At 38.6% G+C, this 18,348-nt stretch overlaps 2 protein-coding genes across 2 annotated transcripts in view; one reads left to right on the top strand and one right to left on the bottom strand.

Annotated features, from left to right (window-relative positions):
• The window catches only part of LOC143019507 (brefeldin A-inhibited guanine nucleotide-exchange protein 3), a 659,822-nt gene that overhangs the window by 569,103 nt on the left and 72,371 nt on the right, over positions 1–18,348 (top strand). The window lies entirely within an intron of this gene.
• The window catches only part of LOC143019509 (uncharacterized), a 99,775-nt gene continuing 85,620 nt past the window's right edge, over positions 4,194–18,348 (bottom strand). Inside the window, exon 4 of the mRNA XM_076175187.1 lies at positions 4,194–5,013. Coding sequence (XP_076031302.1) covers positions 4,432–5,013 — 582 coding nt within the window. The 3' untranslated portion in view covers positions 4,194–4,431. The remainder of the gene's footprint in view (positions 5,014–18,348) is intronic.

The raw sequence follows: 18,348 nt of genomic DNA, 5'->3' as shown, positions 1-18,348 counted from the left end.
GTTATCAGTTTGGGTATCCATCAAAGTAATAAGATGGTCTGGTGACACTGAACAAAATGTAATGTCCAGGTTTAAGGCATTAAATATGAGTGTTAACCTCTGCAGTCCTGGATTTGCTGTAGTGGAACACAGTAGAACATAATCACTTGACATTAGCCAGAAAACAAGTTCTAGAGTATGTCAGTTGATTGAAGGGTTCAAGCTTGTGAAAATATGTAAATTATAATGCTTTCCCGTATCAGGGTATCTAAATGACTGTTTTTCTCTTTGTAGCTCTGCTTTCAGTATCAGGCTCAAATTTACAACTCATGGTGCAGAATCCTTGCATACCTATAACTCCTGTTTTTATTCTGAAAGATAATACTCTATTGAAAAAATAAGGGCATAATCAGGATATTGCATCTACAGTGAAAATAGGAAATTTTGTAAGTGCATTGCATTAGCTCCTTCAATACAGTAGTGTATTATAATGAGTTTTATTCAACTGAGGGGTGAACACCAATGGGGAGCATGAGCTGGTTGTATCACTCCACTCACATACCAGTATCACTCCCCAAAATTCTCCTGAGCAAGACCCCATACAGCCACTTTTCCCATTCCAAATAGCTCTTAGCAGAATTGTCAACTTGCCCTACCCATGGGTTCTGTGGGCATCTCCAGAGGGTTGTCTCTTGTGTAGATAATAGTGTCAACATCAGGTAAGCATGCCACATATCTATATAGCCAGAGTCGTCATTTCATGATTTATCCTTGTAACAGGCCTTGACTAAGGATCAGAAAGTAGTTGCTGGTTTGATACAGTCATATCACTAGTATCCATAATTAATTCCTTGAAGGCATTTGGTATTAAAGATGTTGAGATCACTAGTCAGTATTCACCCAAACAACCTGAAGATTCAGATCTTAGTCCTGCATACCTATTAATGTTATATACAGTACACTGATTGAGCAAATCCATAACATCAAGGACTATGCCAGTCCTTCAGCATTCACCCAAGCAACTTGAAAATTCAGATCTTAGTCCTCCTGCATATCTATTAACATCACATACACTAGACTGATTGAAGAAATACACATCAAGGACTATGCCAGTACTTTAGATTCAGACTTTACTCACCATTTTCATGCGTTACACTAACAAGGTATGTGAAGCTCACCACATATGAGACAAACTGAACTGTATCATCCAGATAGCCCCCTGATGCCTGGACCTTGGTCTTGGTCTACCCTGTATGGGGTATTGAATGCTCAAGTCTTATGCAATCAATACTTTAGGATATTTTGTGGCATCCCTACAGACCAGAGGCATACAGCATTCTGTTATGACTAGAGATTAATCTCCTCTCAAAAAAGTATGATGATCACTATTAATGTATACTGGCCCTCCTTTCTGTTCCCATCCTTAAATTTCTCCTTTAACACCTCATAGGTCAATGATTTTAACTTTTTGGTATGATGTCTTCAAGGAGGTGCTGGTTATTGCCTAAAGAGATTTCTCCTCATCTTCTCTAATTACTCATGAGGAGTGGACTAGGAGATGGGTTTGGATAGAGTAAACCAGCTTTGGCTGTTAGTCCCTGCTATGTTTTGCTGCATTGCTTTTCACTCAGGCATTGGGCAGGGTGATAAGAAAACAAATTGATATAGGATATATGCATACCTTAGCTGGCAATTTCTCATATAAGAGGGAAGAACCTTTTTTGTATATGATTTGATTCACTTTAACATTGTGCCCTTTACAGAGGACTTTGTAGCATGGAATTTAATGAATATTGCCCTTGGTCCATGTTGCTGGTGATAGGGTTTGAATTGCTGTCACCTCAACCTCCGCTGTAAGTAGTGACACTCTAACCCTGTGGTCTTGCTTCCCTGTGCATTGACTCAGGATGATTACTAATCCAAACCTAGACATGAATCTACAAGGCTGGGTTTTATATATATATATATATATATATATATATATATATATATATATATATAAATATATATATATATATATATATATATATATATATATATATATATATACAGTGGCGGCGAAAAGTTTGGGCGCAAAATTATAGGCGCCCCAACTTTCCCCTAAACTCAAAACATGCGAAAAATACATCTTTCCACCCAAACTTTTCGCTATTTTTCAATGCTAGCGTTTGTATCCGTATTTAGCCGAGACAATACACACTATTTGGCAACTCTGTTTAGGTGCACTCGATGTCACATGGAGTCACTTTCTAAACATCTCTCACAGAGAGTAGTCTTTTTATTTGCGGTGGTCTCTGTTTTTGTGCCTTGATATCTCCGTAATGGGAAGTGGTAAAGAACTGGAAAGAGACACAGTTGTTACAATCATAACCCTCTATAAGGAGGGTTATAAGTGTAAAGATATTGCTACTCGTGTGGGAATTGGAGTGCGTCAAGTGCAAAAGTGGACCAAGAAATTTTGAGACGAAGGAAGTGACATCATTCGTACTCCAAAGCATCGCTCTGGTCGGCCAAGGAAGATATCAAATCGTACTTCTACGGTTCTAACTGCCTCCTAATAACCGTAGGAGGCAGTTAGAACCGTAGAAGTACGATTTGATATCTTCCTTGGCCGACCAGAGCGATGCTTTGGAGTACGAATGATGTCACTTCCTTCGTCTCGAAATTTCTTGGTCCACTTTTGCACTTGACGCACTCCAATTCCCACACGAGTAGCAATATCTTTACACTTATAACCCTCCTTATAGAGGGTTATGATTGTAACAACTGTGTCTCTTTCCAGTTCTTTACCACTTCCCATTACGGAGATATCAAGGCACAAAAACAGAGACCACCGCAAAAAAAAGACTACTCTCTGTGAGAGATGTTTAGAAAGTGACTCCATGTGACATCGAGTGCGCCTAAACAGAGTTGCCAAATAGTGTGTATTGTCTCGGCTAAATACGGGTACAAACGCTAGCATTGAAAAATAGCGAAAAGTTTGGGTGGAAAGTTGTATTTTTCGCATGTTTTGAGTTTAGGGGAAAGTTGGGGCGCCTATAATTTTGCGCCCAAACTTTTCGCCGCCACTGTATATATATATATATATATATATATATATATATATATATATATATATATATATATATATATATATATACACCAAGAGGCTTCTTCCCCTTTACAAGGGTATATATATATATATATATATACCAAGAGGCTTCTTCCCCTTTACAAGGGAGGTAGCCATCCAACATCCAAGGCATGCTCCCATCCTCACACACTCATATTCCCATCTGTCACCCATTTATCATTTTACCAGATAAAAAGTAAGGAGCTTATGCATAAATTTGCTTAGCCACAGTTATAGTAATCATGTCTGCCATGTGCAGAGCAAATCAGGGCAAGTGGTAGTCACTTATAACTGTTGGGGATTGAACTCTGGTCCACATAGTTACAAGGTTAGCATGAAACTCCACATCTAATGAAGGTAAACACTATCCACGAGTTGCATAAAATCATACATGATTAAGATGACAAGTTTTAACTCAAAATATACTACTTTTATGGAAGTCATCTTTGTAATTTGTACCCATATGACAAGGGCAAGTGGCAGTGGGGATCAAACTAGAAATGTCCTATGTGATAGGAACGAAGGTGAATGGCAATTACGGCAACAAAATTTTTACATTGCACTACTGTATTGACTGGGTTGAGATAAAATATTATACTAAGAATGTGTTTGAAGTGATTGTTATATTAGATGATATTTAGTATTTCAACCATGATATCAAATCTAATTCATATTCTGTCTTGGTATAAAAAAAAGTATATATAATGTATATATATATATATATATATGCAAAATGGGATATTGAGCTGATAGAATATAGAATTACTTTTTCTGATGTTCAGACTTCTTTGAATCCTAATGAATAGGCTATTTATTACATTATCCATGAAAAAAAAAATATATATATATATACATATATATATATATATATATATATATCTACATATATATATATATACATTATATATATATATATATATATATATATATATATATATAATCTAATATATATATATATATATATATATATATATATATATATATATATATATATATATATATATATATATAAATTTTCACCATAGGTCATATTACCTCAGCATTGAATGGAATTATTATCACTAAATGGAATCAGTAAAATAAAATATTATGATAATCATATTTGTATTTTAATTATAACCCTACATCTTTGAATTCTTAAAAGAAGTTGTATAACTATGGCTAGTAAATAATGTTAAAAATATTTTAAACATCTGAGACATAAATCATTTATGTAATTATGCATAAAATATATGTACCTACTATACTTAAAATATCATGACCATTTGCTTGCACTCTTATAAAAATGTGTATTGGAATGTTATAAATATTACCACAGAGAAGATACTCTTCATTAACTCTTAAATCATATTGTCAAATTCTCCACTTCCTTCTTTGCTATCTCCAGTATTATAATCACTGATTCCATTTGGCATTACTTTTGGTTTAGGTTTTAATCTCTTTGTTCTTCGGGATAGCAAAGTCTTCCTTAAATTGAGTACAGCCATACGAACTTCATGTTCTTGTTCCCGCTGACTCCGTTCCTCCTCCATCATTTTCATCTTCAGTTTATGCTCCAGTCTTGCCATTTCCACCATTTCTTTGTGCAAGTCAGGACAAAAGCACATTCTTGACCGCCCTGATATTGACATTTCTACACTAGGAGCAGCAGGCGAATTAAAAATGTTTGAATTGACCACACCTGGGCTTGAATATCTTCTTTTCAATGGAATATGATGTGGAGAGGGAATGGGATCACTGGTGTTACTCTTAACAGGGTCACCTGTCACAGGCAGAGGGTGGATGGGTTCTGACCCCTCTTCAAGTGTTGTTTCAGGAGCAAATGGGTTGTGGCTTGAACTGTCCCACTGGAAAGAGTCTTGGTCATCACCAGGTTCTTCTTTGAAAAGTAAATCCTGTTCATCTAAATGACTCTGCAAAACCTGTGAAGAAAAACAAATTGTATAATTGCTTGCCTTTAAACAATGTTGCTATGCTGGATAAAGTATACCTTTACTGTACATTTACTTCATATCCAAAGTGGATACATATTTTAGGACAAGCATACTTTCCTCAGCATTGTATGGTAAACTAATTTATTATTTTGCTCAACTGTTGTACAGAATATCAGTTAATACACCTAGTTCACTTAATCCAACACTCTCCAACCACCACTTGTGCAGACATTCGGGCCCAGGACATAAATCTACTTTGGGAATTGCCCCAGGCCATAAAATACCACCAATTCCCCCAACACTCTCCGACCACCACTTATGCAGACATTCGGGCCCAGGACATAAACCTACTTTGGCAATTGGCCCAGGCCGTAAAATACCACCAATTCCCAAAGTGGGTTTTGTCTAGGGCCCAAATGTCAGAATAAGTGGCAGTTGGTGAGTGTTGGATTAAAAGACCTAGGTGTATAGTGTTAATCTTTTTGTAATTGTGTAATATGCTTCAATATAATATATGAAGAAAAAACTTTTCTATTACTATTAGGGCATACTTACATTTCCTTACATTGCTCACCTAAATATATTTATGTATGTTGTATCCATGAACCAAAAGGTAACTTTTAATCAAATACAGTTGAACTTGTTTCACTAATGTGCAGCAAACATTTTCAAAGTACTTTTATTTTCTGTGTAATGCAATTGGTGAACAAATTCTTATCCCTCTTCTGATTTGTCCCCCCTAGACAACTCAAAATCTTTTCCCAGAGTGATTTGAGGGCCAATTTGGTGGCTGTAGATGTATCTCCAGAGATGTGAGCATGCAGCTAACTGGGACACTGGATGAATACCATGGCAGACTACATATCTGGTTGGGGCAACTAATAGACAATTTTTCTTGCCTAGGACAGGGATCCCAGACTGAGTAGAGTACTGATTAATTGTGACATTCACTTGTGGGAGGTATTGCAGATATATGGGATAAGAGGAAAGCTGTTAAGAGCAGTCAAGAGCTTTTACAAGAGCAGTAGAGCCTTTGTTAGAATTAGAAATGGAGAGAGTGAGTGGTTTGAGGTAAATGTGGGACTTCACCAGGGGTGTGTTATGTCACCTTGGCTGTTTAATTTGTACATGGATGGGGTGGTGTGAGAGGTAAGTGCAAGGGTACTGGACCAGGGATTGAAGAGATGGTTAAAGAAAATGTATGATGATGACAGTGTGCTTGTAGTGGGATCAGAGGAGGGATTAAGGAAGTTAGTGACAACGTTTGGGAAGGTGTGCTAAAGAAAGAAGTTGAAGATAAATGTGGGTAAAAGTAAAGTGATGAGATGTACAAGAGGAGAGGATGGCAGCAAATTGGAAGTATTAAGAAAGAGAGACTGGAAGTGGATAGCTTTAGATACTTGTATGCAAATGTGGCCAGAGAGGAGTGGGGGAGGAAGAATGTAGACAGAGAAGCAAGTAAATGCCCTGGGGGGGATTAAAAAGTGTTATAAGAAATAGACATTTGTAATGGATGCTAAGAAGAGATTGTATGAAGGAATGATTGTGCCAACAGCGCTGTGTGGGGCAGAAACATGGAATATAAAAGAGGAAGAGTTTAAATGTGTTTGAGATGAAATGCCCGAGAGGTATGGTATCACTAGGCTGGATAGAGTGAGAAACAAGGAAGTGAAGAGGAGAGCAAGGGTGGAAAGGGAGTTGGGAGATAGGGTTGATGAAAGAGTATTGGGATGGTTTGGACACATGGAAAGAATGAGTGAAGAAAGATTAGTAAAGAGGTGTGGAAGGCAGAGGTGAAAGGAGTGAACATGAGGGGGTGATCAAGGATGAGATGGTTGGATGGGGTAAAAGGGGCATTGGGAAAGAGGTGAATGTCTGTTGAGGAAGGGAGAAGACAGAAGATAGGGATGCATAGAGAATGGTTGTGTATGGATGATGCTGTGATGCATGGAAGGATGTGGGTGAGGGATGGGGGTTGAGGGAGTATGTGTGAATATTTTGACACAGCCCGAAGGGATTTCTTCCTGTCTTCTCTTTTTCTGCATGAGAGGGGGGGGGGTGATTAAATAAAGCAGCCTTGCTGTGGATGTGCTGTGTCTTGGTACATTGCTTCTGACCCAGGGCAAGGGGCGAGATGCAGGGATGACCCATCATCCAGGAGGAGCCAAGAAAAGAAGAAAGGAGGGGTGGTGAATGGGAGTGGAGTATGTGGGGATGAAATGGGTGGGAGTGGATTTATCCCTTTGACCTAGGTTACCTCCCTTGCATTTACCTAGTTGTATTAACCTAGTTGTATTTTGTGGGAGAAGAGCTATGCTGATAAAGACCCATAGTTGTATCTTTCTGCATCCAGTTCTTTCTTAAAGTCATGTATAGTTTTAGCTACTCACTGTTTTCTCTTTCAATTTATTCCATGTATCTATTACTCTTGTGTGGAAAGCTGTTCTTTCTCAGATCTCTTCTGTAACTGTCCTTCTTAAGTTTCTTCATGTGTCCACTTGTATTTCTTCTGTCCCATTTAAGTAGACCATCCCTGTCAAGGATTTCCATCCCTTTCATAATTCTATAGATGGTTATCAAATCGCCTCTTTCTCTTCTTTGCTCCAGAGTTAATAAGTTTAGTTTGTCCAATCTTTGTATGTCAACTTTCTAAGTGTTGGTGTCATCTTTGTTAATGCGCCTTTGAATTCTTTCTAGTATATGTTTTTTATTGTACTGGGTGTCCATAGTGGCACTGCATATTCCAAGTTTGGTCTTATCAGTGTAACTAGTATTCTCTTTACCATTTCCTCGTCCATGTAGTCAAAGGCCACTTTCATTGATCTTATTAAATTGTAGGTTTCTCCAACTATTTTTTTTTACATGATTGTCTGGTGTCATGTCATTTGAGATCATTACTCCTAGGTCTCTTTCTGAGTTTACTTTTGTAACTTCCTTTGTTCCAATTCTGTACTGACTTCCAAATTCCATTATACTACATTTTTTTATTGTTGAAATTCACTTCGTTCTTTTTCAATTCCAGACTTTGTCCAGGTCTTCCTGAAAAGATTTGCAATCTTTGTTACTCATCGATTTCTGTATCCAGATTCTGTCCTTCATCTTGAACTGCTTTTAGTATCTCCTTTGCAATTTCTTTCTCTTCTTTTTCTGTTTAGTATTTGTGTACATTGTGTTTTTCACTGATACTGTAAACCACAATGCATTTCTTTTTGTCCACTGAGTATGATGGGGGTTACTAGGCTAGATAGAGTGAGAAATGAGGAGGAGAATGGGGGTGGAAAGGGAGCTGGGAGATAGGGTTGATGAAAGAGTATTAGGATGGTTTGGACACATGGAAAGGATGAGTGAAGAAAGACTAGTAAAAGAGGTATGGAAGGCAGATGTGGAGGGAGTGAACATGAGGGGACGTCCTAGGATGAGGTGGATGGATGGGGTGAAGGAAGAGGGGAATGTCTGTTGAGGAAAGATGGGAGAGGACAGAAGACAGGGGTGAATGGAGAATGGTTGTATATGGATGATGTTGCATGAGGTGGAATGGGATGGGGGGTGAGGTAGTATGTGTGAGCAAAATTTGACGCAGCCCGAAGGGATTTCTCCCCGTCTCCTTTTATGTATGGGGGGACAGAGAGGGGGGGTCGCTGATTTAATTAAGTGGCCTTGCTGTGGATGTGCTGTGTCTTGCGACACTGCTTCTGACCCAGGGCAGTGGACAGGGTGCAGGGATGACCCGTCATCCGGGAGGTGCTAAGATAAGAGGGAGGGTGGAGGGGTGTGGAGTGTATTCAGGGATGGAATGCGTGGGAATTATTTTATACCTTTCCTTTTTGGCTACCTCCCTTGTAAGGGGGAAGAAGCCTTGGTATATATATGATGTATGTATGTGTCTCTCACCCAATTTTCCTTTTTTATGGTCACCTTGATCCCCGTTTCGTTTGCATTCTCTTCTACCTGCTGCTGTACTATTTCTTTGAATGAGAGTTTTTGTGTTATGATTAGTGTTGTTTAATGTTTGTCTTAACCCTGCTCAGGTAAAGCTTTTTTGGGGAAACACCTCAGGTAAAGCGGGGTCTGACAGACCCCAAACACAAAAAATACAATAAAAATACTTTCACTGCATTTAGTGACATAGAAATCAAAACATATGTACTTCAACTTATCTTCTTCTATTTACATGCTTGAAAGTGACTATAATTGTTAGAAATATTTTTTTAAGAAAATTACAAAAAAATTATGAAAATTAAGGTATTGCTGACTTTAGAGGGTACTTGACTGAAAACAGGAAATGTGAAGCGGTTGGTCATCATTATTTTGTAGAGACCAATGTCCCAACTATCTTTAAGGAAAAACAGAGCTACAACAAATGAATAATAAATGTGTTTCAAAAAAACAAAATCTGAAAAAATCGGAGGTAATTTTTTTTACCCCAAACACACAAAAAAAAAAATAATAATAAAATTCCACTGCATTTAGTGTCATAGAAATCAAAACATGTGTACTTCAACTTATCTTCTTCCATTTGCATGCTTGAAAGTAACTATAATTGTAAGAAATATTTTTTTAACGAAAATTACAAAAAAATTATGAAAAGTAAGTTATTGCTGACTTTAGAGGGTACTTGACTGAAAACAGGAAACATGAAGCGGCTGGTCATCATCATTTTGTAGAGACCAATGTTCCAACTATCTTAGGAAAAGTAGAGCCACAACAAATGAATAATAAATGTGTTTCATAAACCATAAAATCTGAAAAAAAATTGGATTTTGACTTTATGATACTGAAGAATCTAATTGCAGTCATTGCAGATGGGGGTTGAATGTTCCTGACACACTGATCTTTTGCAGTGTAGGCAATAGTTACCCAGAATAATGACAAACAGATTAAAAAAAAAAAATTATAATGAACATAAAACTATGATTCCCTAGTCAACACAATTACGATGCATTCCAAATAATACCATCACCATAGAAAACAAACAAAATTCAACATATCAGTCATAAAAAATTATAAAAAAAAAAAAAAATTCTTATTTACCCATAAGTATAAATGATAAAACATTTACATGACATGAAAAAACCTCAGGTAAAGTGGGGTTTAACAAACCCCACACTACTCACACCTAAGGCAAAGTGGGGTCTGACGGGCCCAAAAGCTCTATAAAGCTTATATAGAGCAAGATTCAGGAATGACCCTATCACCCCATTAAACTACTCCACTCGTCAAGAAGGTATAGGGGAGAACATATCTATATGGAATATATTAGTATATTAAAAGTAAAAAACAAAAAAGCATGGGGTCTGTCTGACCCCACTTTACCTAAGACAGGTTAAAGAGGGTAGAGTGCTGGAGGACTGGAGTATTTACTTAATTGTAGCATACAGGAAAGGAGCAATACTCGTTGGGTCCAATCTCCTATTCTCTAATTTTCTAACATATTTAGACTAAAACTCATGTATGGTTCCAACTTAATCTATATGATTTCCAATTATCATATTTAGATTTGAAGTTGTGTACAGGTAAATGTATTCTTTGAGCTTGGGTTATACCACCTAAGCTATTCCACATATTTATACATCTATATAGAAAACTGTATTGCTTCACATCCTTTTGACATGTGGTCTTTCTTAATTTACTTCCATGACCTCTTAAAGCCCTTCCATTTTTAACCAGACATCTATCAGTGCAATATATCCCCTTTAGTGACCTGAACACTGTAATCATGTCACCTCTTTTTCTTAAATCTTTCAAAGTTGGTAGATCTAGCACTTTTAGTCTTTCCTCATATGGTTTATGTGCCAGGCTGGGGACCAGTTTGGTTGCTGCCCTTTGTATTCTCTCAGTCTTATATCCTTCATTCTGTGTGGGGACCATACTACTGATGCATATTCCAATCTTGGATGTATAAGGGTTTCAATGAGTTTCATTATCTCTTAATCCATATAATGGAACACCACTTTAATCTTCTACAGTAATCCATATGTCTCTCCCACAATCCTGCTGATATGTCCATCAGATGACAGTGGTGTTTCCTCATTTCCATCTTTGTGAATTGGCACCATGTTTGCCCTTATCCAATCAAGTGGCACAATGCCTTCTTTCAATGAACATATGATAAGACTGTGGATCTTGTCTGCTAATTGTTCCCTACATTCTTTAAGCATCCAATTTGAGATCGTGTCAGGTTCTGATGCTTTTGTCACATTCAATAATCCCAGGAGATTGTGCACTTCTGTCATTTCTACATTCATACCTGCTAAACCTGATTTTTTGTTTCCCTTGCTTTTTTAAAAAAAAGTTACATTCTTTTGCCAAGACCAATTGGAAACCTTCATTCATTATTCCTGCCTGAGGGCCTCTTCAAGGACCTCACCATTTACTATAACTTGGTGATTTCTTCCCTGTGTTTCAATTAACCATTTATGAACCTGTGAAACTGTTTTGGTTCATCATTACATTAATCTACTACACCTCTTTCAAAATTACTTTCTTCCTCCCTGCAAATTCCGGTATAGTCATTCCTATCTTGTTTGTAAGCTTCTTTTGTTTTATTGCTTCTTTTCTTTTCCCATTTACCCCAAGCCATATCCCTGGCCTTTATTGCAATCTTACACTTTTTGTTAAACCAATCCTGTTTTTGCTTCTTCCTTTCTCTAGTCTTTGGCACATGTTTGTTCACTCCTAGGTTGTAAATGTCAAGAAAGATTTCCCATTTCCTCCTTATTCCTGTGGTATTCATGAATTCCTCCCAGTTTGTTTCTTCAAAGAATTTTCTCAACCCTAAGTAATCTGCTTTCCTAAAATTTAGTCCCTTACCTGTGTGATTCATTCCTTGGTTTTGTTTCCTCATCCTCAGCTGAAATTCAATTGTAATATGGTCACTTTTTCCTATTGGGCAAAGTTAGTTCAATGAGCTGATGATATCTGGTTCTTTGATTAGTTTCAGATGGAGCTGGGCACATTACTGCTGGACATGTAGTGTATTACCGAAAAATTTATATACCTGGTATATATACATATACACATTGTATATACATATATATGTATATAATATGTATTGACAGAAATACCCCCCAGATTTTTCAGTAATGCACTACCTGTCCAGCAGTAATGTGTACAGCTCTGGTAACAGATCTAATCTTGTGGGAGTGTCTACATATTTCTGCTTTACAAAGAAAAAGAGGATTAACAGGATTAGGAGAGGAATGGAGTAATTGATAAGGAACAGTGTGGTTTTAGGAAAGGCAGGAGTTGCGTGGATCAGATTTTTGTGGTAAGGCATATGTGAGAAAGTTTTAGGAAAAGGTGAAGATGTTTTTATGGGCCTTTATGGATTTGGAAAAGGCTTATGATAAGGTAGACAGGAAGGCATTGTGGGAGATATTGTAGATACCGGTATATGGGATAGGAGGAAAGCTGTTAAGAGCAGTCAAGAGTTTTTATGAGAGTAGTAGAGCCTGTGTTAGAATTAGAAATGGAGAGAGCAAGTGGTTTGAGGTAAAGGTGGGACTTTGCCAGGGATGTGTCATGTCACCATGGCTGTTCAATTTATACATGGATGGGGTGGTGTGAGAGGTAAATGCAAGGGTAATGGAACAGGGTTTGAAGATGGCTAAAGAAAATGGAGAAAAATGGGATAAGCCAGTTGTCTGTTGATGGCACTGTACTTGTAGCAGGATCAGAGGAGGAATTAAGGAAGTTAATGATGAAGTTTGGGAAGGTGTATGAAAGGAAGTTGAAGATAAATGTAGGTAAAAAGTGATGAGATGCACAAGGGGACAGGATGGCAGCAAATTGGAAGTGAATATTAAGGGGGAGAGGCTGGAGGAAGTGGATAGCTTTAGATACATATACATATACCAAGGCTTTTTCCCCCTTACAAGGGAGGTAGCCAAAAAGGAAAAGGCATAAAATCATTCCCACCCATTCCATCCCTGAAATACACTCCACTCCCCTCTGCCCTCCCTCTTATCTTAGCACCTCCTGAATGATGGGTCATCCCTGCACCTTGTCCACTGCCCTGGGTCAGAAGTAGTGTCACAAGACACAGCACATCCACAGCAAGGCCGCTTCATTAGTTCGACGACCTGCCCTCTCAGTCCCCTCATGCATAAAAGGAGAAGATGGGAAGAAATCCCTTCGGGCTGCGTCAAATTTTGATCACACATACTACCTCACCCCCCATTCCCCCATCCATTCCACCTCATGCATCACATCATCCATATACAACCATTCTCCATTCACCCCTGTCTTCTGTCCTCTCCCGTCCTTCCTCAACAGACATTCCCCTCTTCCCCAAAGCCCCATTCACCCCATCCATCCACCTCATCCTAGGACGTCCCCTCATGTTCACTCCCTCCACATCTGCCTTCCATACCTCTTTTACTAGTCTTTCTTCACTCATTCTTTCCATGTGTCCAAACCATCCTAATACTCTTTCATCAACCCTATCTCCCAACTCCCTTTCCACCTGTTCTCCTCCTCACCACCTCATTTCTTACTCTATCTAGCCTAGTAACCCCCATCATACTTCTTAAACACCTCATCTCAAACACATTCAAACTCCTTCTCTCTTCCTCTCTTATGTTCCATGTTTCTGCCCCATACAGTGCTGTTGGCACAATCACTCCTTCATACAGTCTCCTCTTAGCATCCATTTCCAAATATCTATTCCTCATTACACTTTTTAATCCACCAAGGCATTTATTCGCTTCTCTCAATCTACATTCTACCTCCACCTCCACTCCACCTTTTCCTGCCACATTTGCACCCAAGTATCTAAAACTATCCACTTCCTCCAGTCGCTCTCCCTTAATGCTCACTTCCAGTCTGCTGCCACTTCCACCCCATGTACATCTCATCACCTTACTTTTACCCACATTTATCTTCAGCTTTCTTCTATCACACACTCTCCCAAACTCTGTCACCAACTTCCTCAATCCCTACTCCGATCCTGCCACAAGCACAGTGTCGTCCACAAACAACAGCTGGCTCACAGCTTTAGATACTTGTGGATAAATGTGGCTGGAAAGGGAGGAGTGGAGGTAGAGTTAGAATGTAGATTGAGAGAAGCAAGTAAATGACTTGGAGGAATAAAAAATGTAATGAGAAATAGGCATTTGGAATAGATGCTAAGAGGAGATTACATGAAGGGGTGACTGTGGCAACAGCACTGTATGAGACAAAAACATGGAACATAGTGAGGAAGAGTTTAAACGTGAGATGAAATGCCTGAGAAGTATAGTAGGGGTTACTAGGCTGGATAGAGTGAGAAACGAGGTCAGGAGGAAAGCAGGGGGTGGAAAAAGAGTTGGGAGATATAGTTGATGAGTATTGGAATGGTTTAGACAAATGGAAAGAATGAGTGAAGAAAGATTAGTAAAAAGAAGTGTGGAAGGCAGAGATGGATAGAGTGAACAGAGGGGGCAACCAAGGATGAGTAAAAGGGGCATTGGGAAAGAGGGGGATGTCTGTTAAGGAAGGGGAAAGGCAGAAGGCTTGTGGTTGTGTATGGATAATGCTTTGATGCATGGAAGGGTGTGGATAGGGGATGGGGGGGGCGGGTTCAGGAGTATGTGGGAATGATATTCTGATGCACCCAAAGGGATTTCTCCCCGTCTTCTCTTTTTCTGTATGTGGGGACAGAGAGGGGGTGGTCTCCAATTAAATGAAGCAGCATTGCTGTGTCTTGCTGTATTGCTTCCGACCCAGTGCAGTGGACAAGATGCAGGGATGACCCATCATCCAGGAGGAAGCAAGAAAAGAGGGATGGAGGGGTGGTGAATGGGAATGGAGTATGTGGGGATGAAATGGGCAGGAGTGGATATATGCCTTTGACTTGGTTATCTCCCTTGTAAAGGAGGGAAAAGCCTTTGTTATATGTCCTCGTGTTATGGGTCTAACTCCTCACTAGCATGTATCATTTGCTTGGTCAAAACTAACTGCACAATACCCCAGAAAGCCCAGTGGGTTAATATTAAATAACTCAATTACATTTTCACTCAAATCTTCAAAATTCTTGTTATGTTGAGGATAATACAGATTCTAGCCTGGCTAATGCCAGATCATTTTATCCAACTGAAGAGAATATACAGTCGTACCTCGGTACTCGACCGCCTCTATACTCGACCAAATCGGTACTCGACCAAAAAATTCGAGTAGAAAATGCATCGGACCTCAAACAGATTTTCGGTACTCGACTAGCTCGAACAGCGGGTAAGCGTCAGTTCGACTCAGACCGCCAGCGCAGTAAGACGTACGCAGTTTGTTCGAGTATTTCTTCCCAGATTTAAACTTTTTCGTGTTGCTCTAGCCCTTAATGGTAAGAACGGATTAAAATACTTTCCATTATTTCTTATGGGAAAATTGGTTTCGGTGTTCGAACAAATCGGTGCTCGACCACCACCTCAGAACGGATTATGGTCGAGTACCGAGGTACGACTGTAATAGTAAAGAGGTTAACACTTTCTTGATTAATCTCTTCACTACAATGGTATTCTTTGTTAGCGCATACATACATATACCAGTGGGTTTTTACTCCTTACAAGGAAGGTAGCAAAAAACAAAGGCATAAATCCACTCCCACCTATTCCATCCCCACATACTCCACTACCATTTGCCCCCTCCCTCCATCTTATTTTGGCTCCTGGATGATGGGTCATCCCTACATCTTGCCCACTGCCCTGGGTCAGAAGCAATATAGCAAGACACAGTTCTATTGATTTGTTTTGGTCAATATAATTTTTTGTTCAGCACGGGATATTGTCAAATCACCATATCAACGAGGTTATTCATTACACTAAATAATCCCTCACATGGCCAAACAGTAAGAGAAAATATAGGAATGGGTTCTCATATATATAGTCATTCTCAAGCTTTTACACACCCATCCCCCCTTCATGAATTCTCAACATTTATGTGGCTCTTCATTTTTCTTCCAAACCCCCATTACCACCAAGTGTTTCAAAAAATATTAATAATGAAATATGATAATAATAAATTAAATATTATGAAAAGAAACCCTTTGCTTTATTACAAAGTTGACAATCATAATAATCTTATATTTGATAGATTTTTGTGATATTACATTTTTAATATTCAGATTATTCATATTATATAGAAATGTATGATTTGTAACAGCATGCCATGGTCCTCCTAAATTCTTGTCATGGCTCTCTAGGGTGGTGCTGCCAGGTGCAGAGTAATTACCCTGTTTTAGGGTAATTTGAGTGTTATCAGGATAACAGGGTAGTAATATGGAAAATGAATTTTAGGACAATTTTACCTCTGCAATACCCACAGAAATTTAGCCATTTAGTTTGGAGAGAGATGGGGGAGTGGTTTTGCACTTGGGTCCATTCAAAGTTCATCTAGAACAGATTGCTACCTGAAGCCAAGCTACTTAAAATCAACAGCACTAACAAAGGTCGAAATCAGAGACCTAGCTACTTTTCTTCCCTTACAAGATACATGGGTGGTCAGGTAACTGCATCACTCCATACATGCCATTCTATTGAGAAAAATGATCTTGTAAACTTCAGGCTAATATGTCTTTATTTTTATATTTGAGAGTGCATTGCAGCTCCTACTATTCTTACAGATCCATTACTTTAATCTCTCAAAGCATTGGATCCTCAGTGTATTTTGATGATAACTTTCCCTTCCATTGCTATATTAGCATAAAAATTTCCAAATCTTGTCCCTGAGAATGATTACATCATTGACACCAGGGGGCATTTGATATGGAACACAGAAATTAATGTTCTAAGCAAAAATGGTGTTTGGAAATGTTGGAGTATGAAGAAAGGTGATGGCACACCCCCATTTCTTTGATGGGAAACTTTACGACAAAAATGTTATGTTTGCCTCCTTGAATCAATCTATTAAAAAAAAAAAAAAAAAAAATCCCTGAACACACAAAGTTGACATCACAGTTATTACAGTCTCTATTGGCAGTTGGGGAAATTACCAAGATGTGGACAAATTCTATGCATTTTATATGATAGGAGCTATCCAATTATATATACATGAATTGCACCTGTGAGACTGTCATTCTCCCTTATGCCAACTCAGTGTGATGCAGATCTGCATGAAGCAGTGTGAACCTGGCTTAAGCCTTGGTAGTTGACAATGAATGAATAGACCATATTTGAATTAGACAACATTGTAATGTTTCAGTGGTTGGTGGACTAACCTGCTCTGGGCTTGAGAGGGCAGGAATTTCATGTGGACAGTGGCGTAGCAACTATTTTTGCCGCCCAGGGTGGGTGTAAGATTAACCTCCCCCCCCCCTGTTGGGGGAAGGGTAAAATTATTCTTTGATATAAAGCAGGAATACTTAATTTAAGATATTTATCTTCACTTGATATAAAACTGGGGCGTCTAAAGCAAAAGTTCCTAACCTAAGATTTTTTCCTTGCTTCTTACTTCAGCTCCCAGTGGTAGGCGTTATGCCTGTCAGTGGTCCCAGCATGTTCCTCCATCCGGCTCTATCATGGAAGGCCCCTTCCTCCCTCAGAGTTTCGATGTCGGGCAAGTTATGTCTGCTGAGGGCTTCTTCAACATTTTCTTTCCATCTCTTTCTCGGTCTTCTTCCGTCTGGCATCTATTCCCAGCATCCCCTTGTAATTCTTTCTTCATCCATTCTTTCTTAATGTCCTAACCATCTTAACTGGGCAGCATCTATTTTGCATAGCATGGAACAGACGCCAATGCTTTTCCTTATATCTTCGTTTTTTAGTTTATCTCTCCTCGTCTTTCCAACTATTGCTCTTAATGGTCTCATTTCCGCTGCCTGAATCCTGCTTATGTCTACTTTTGTCATTACCCAACTTTTTTCCTAACCTAGGAATTTTGTTTAATAAAACCTAGGAACATAAAATTCGCCTAGCCATCGATCCTACAACATGGCTGCCGCCATAGACCAACACAAATATTAATTTGCTAGATATTTTTAGTTATTTTGTGCCATTTTATATCAATAAAAATAAAGTTATATCTTACTGGTTTCGGGTTTTAACGGCACTCGTATTTACGTAAATTCACATCATCGTTGTGTCATATTTTAATTTATTTTAAAATAGCTGACAAAATCGCTAAAAGCTAGAATAGTGCGTGAAGCGAATGTAGGTTAGGAAAACATTCATAGGCTAAGAAAATTTGCTTCAGACACGGTCCTGATGCTACAGTTGAAAAATCTGTTTAAAAACAGTACCATATTACAACCTTAAAAACTCATTTTGGTATAAGATTTAAGATTTTGTTAGATTTTTATTATTCTATTTTTACCCCCATCAACATTCCGCCCCCTGGCACGTGCCTCTCGGGCGT

This window comes from Oratosquilla oratoria, chromosome 37 (genome assembly GCF_046742065.1).
Source record: "Oratosquilla oratoria isolate Oo_2021 chromosome 37, ASM4674206v1, whole genome shotgun sequence".
In the NCBI taxonomy this organism is placed as follows: domain Eukaryota; kingdom Metazoa; phylum Arthropoda; class Malacostraca; order Stomatopoda; family Squillidae; genus Oratosquilla; species Oratosquilla oratoria.
This window is presented reverse-complemented; position numbering and strand designations above follow the sequence as displayed.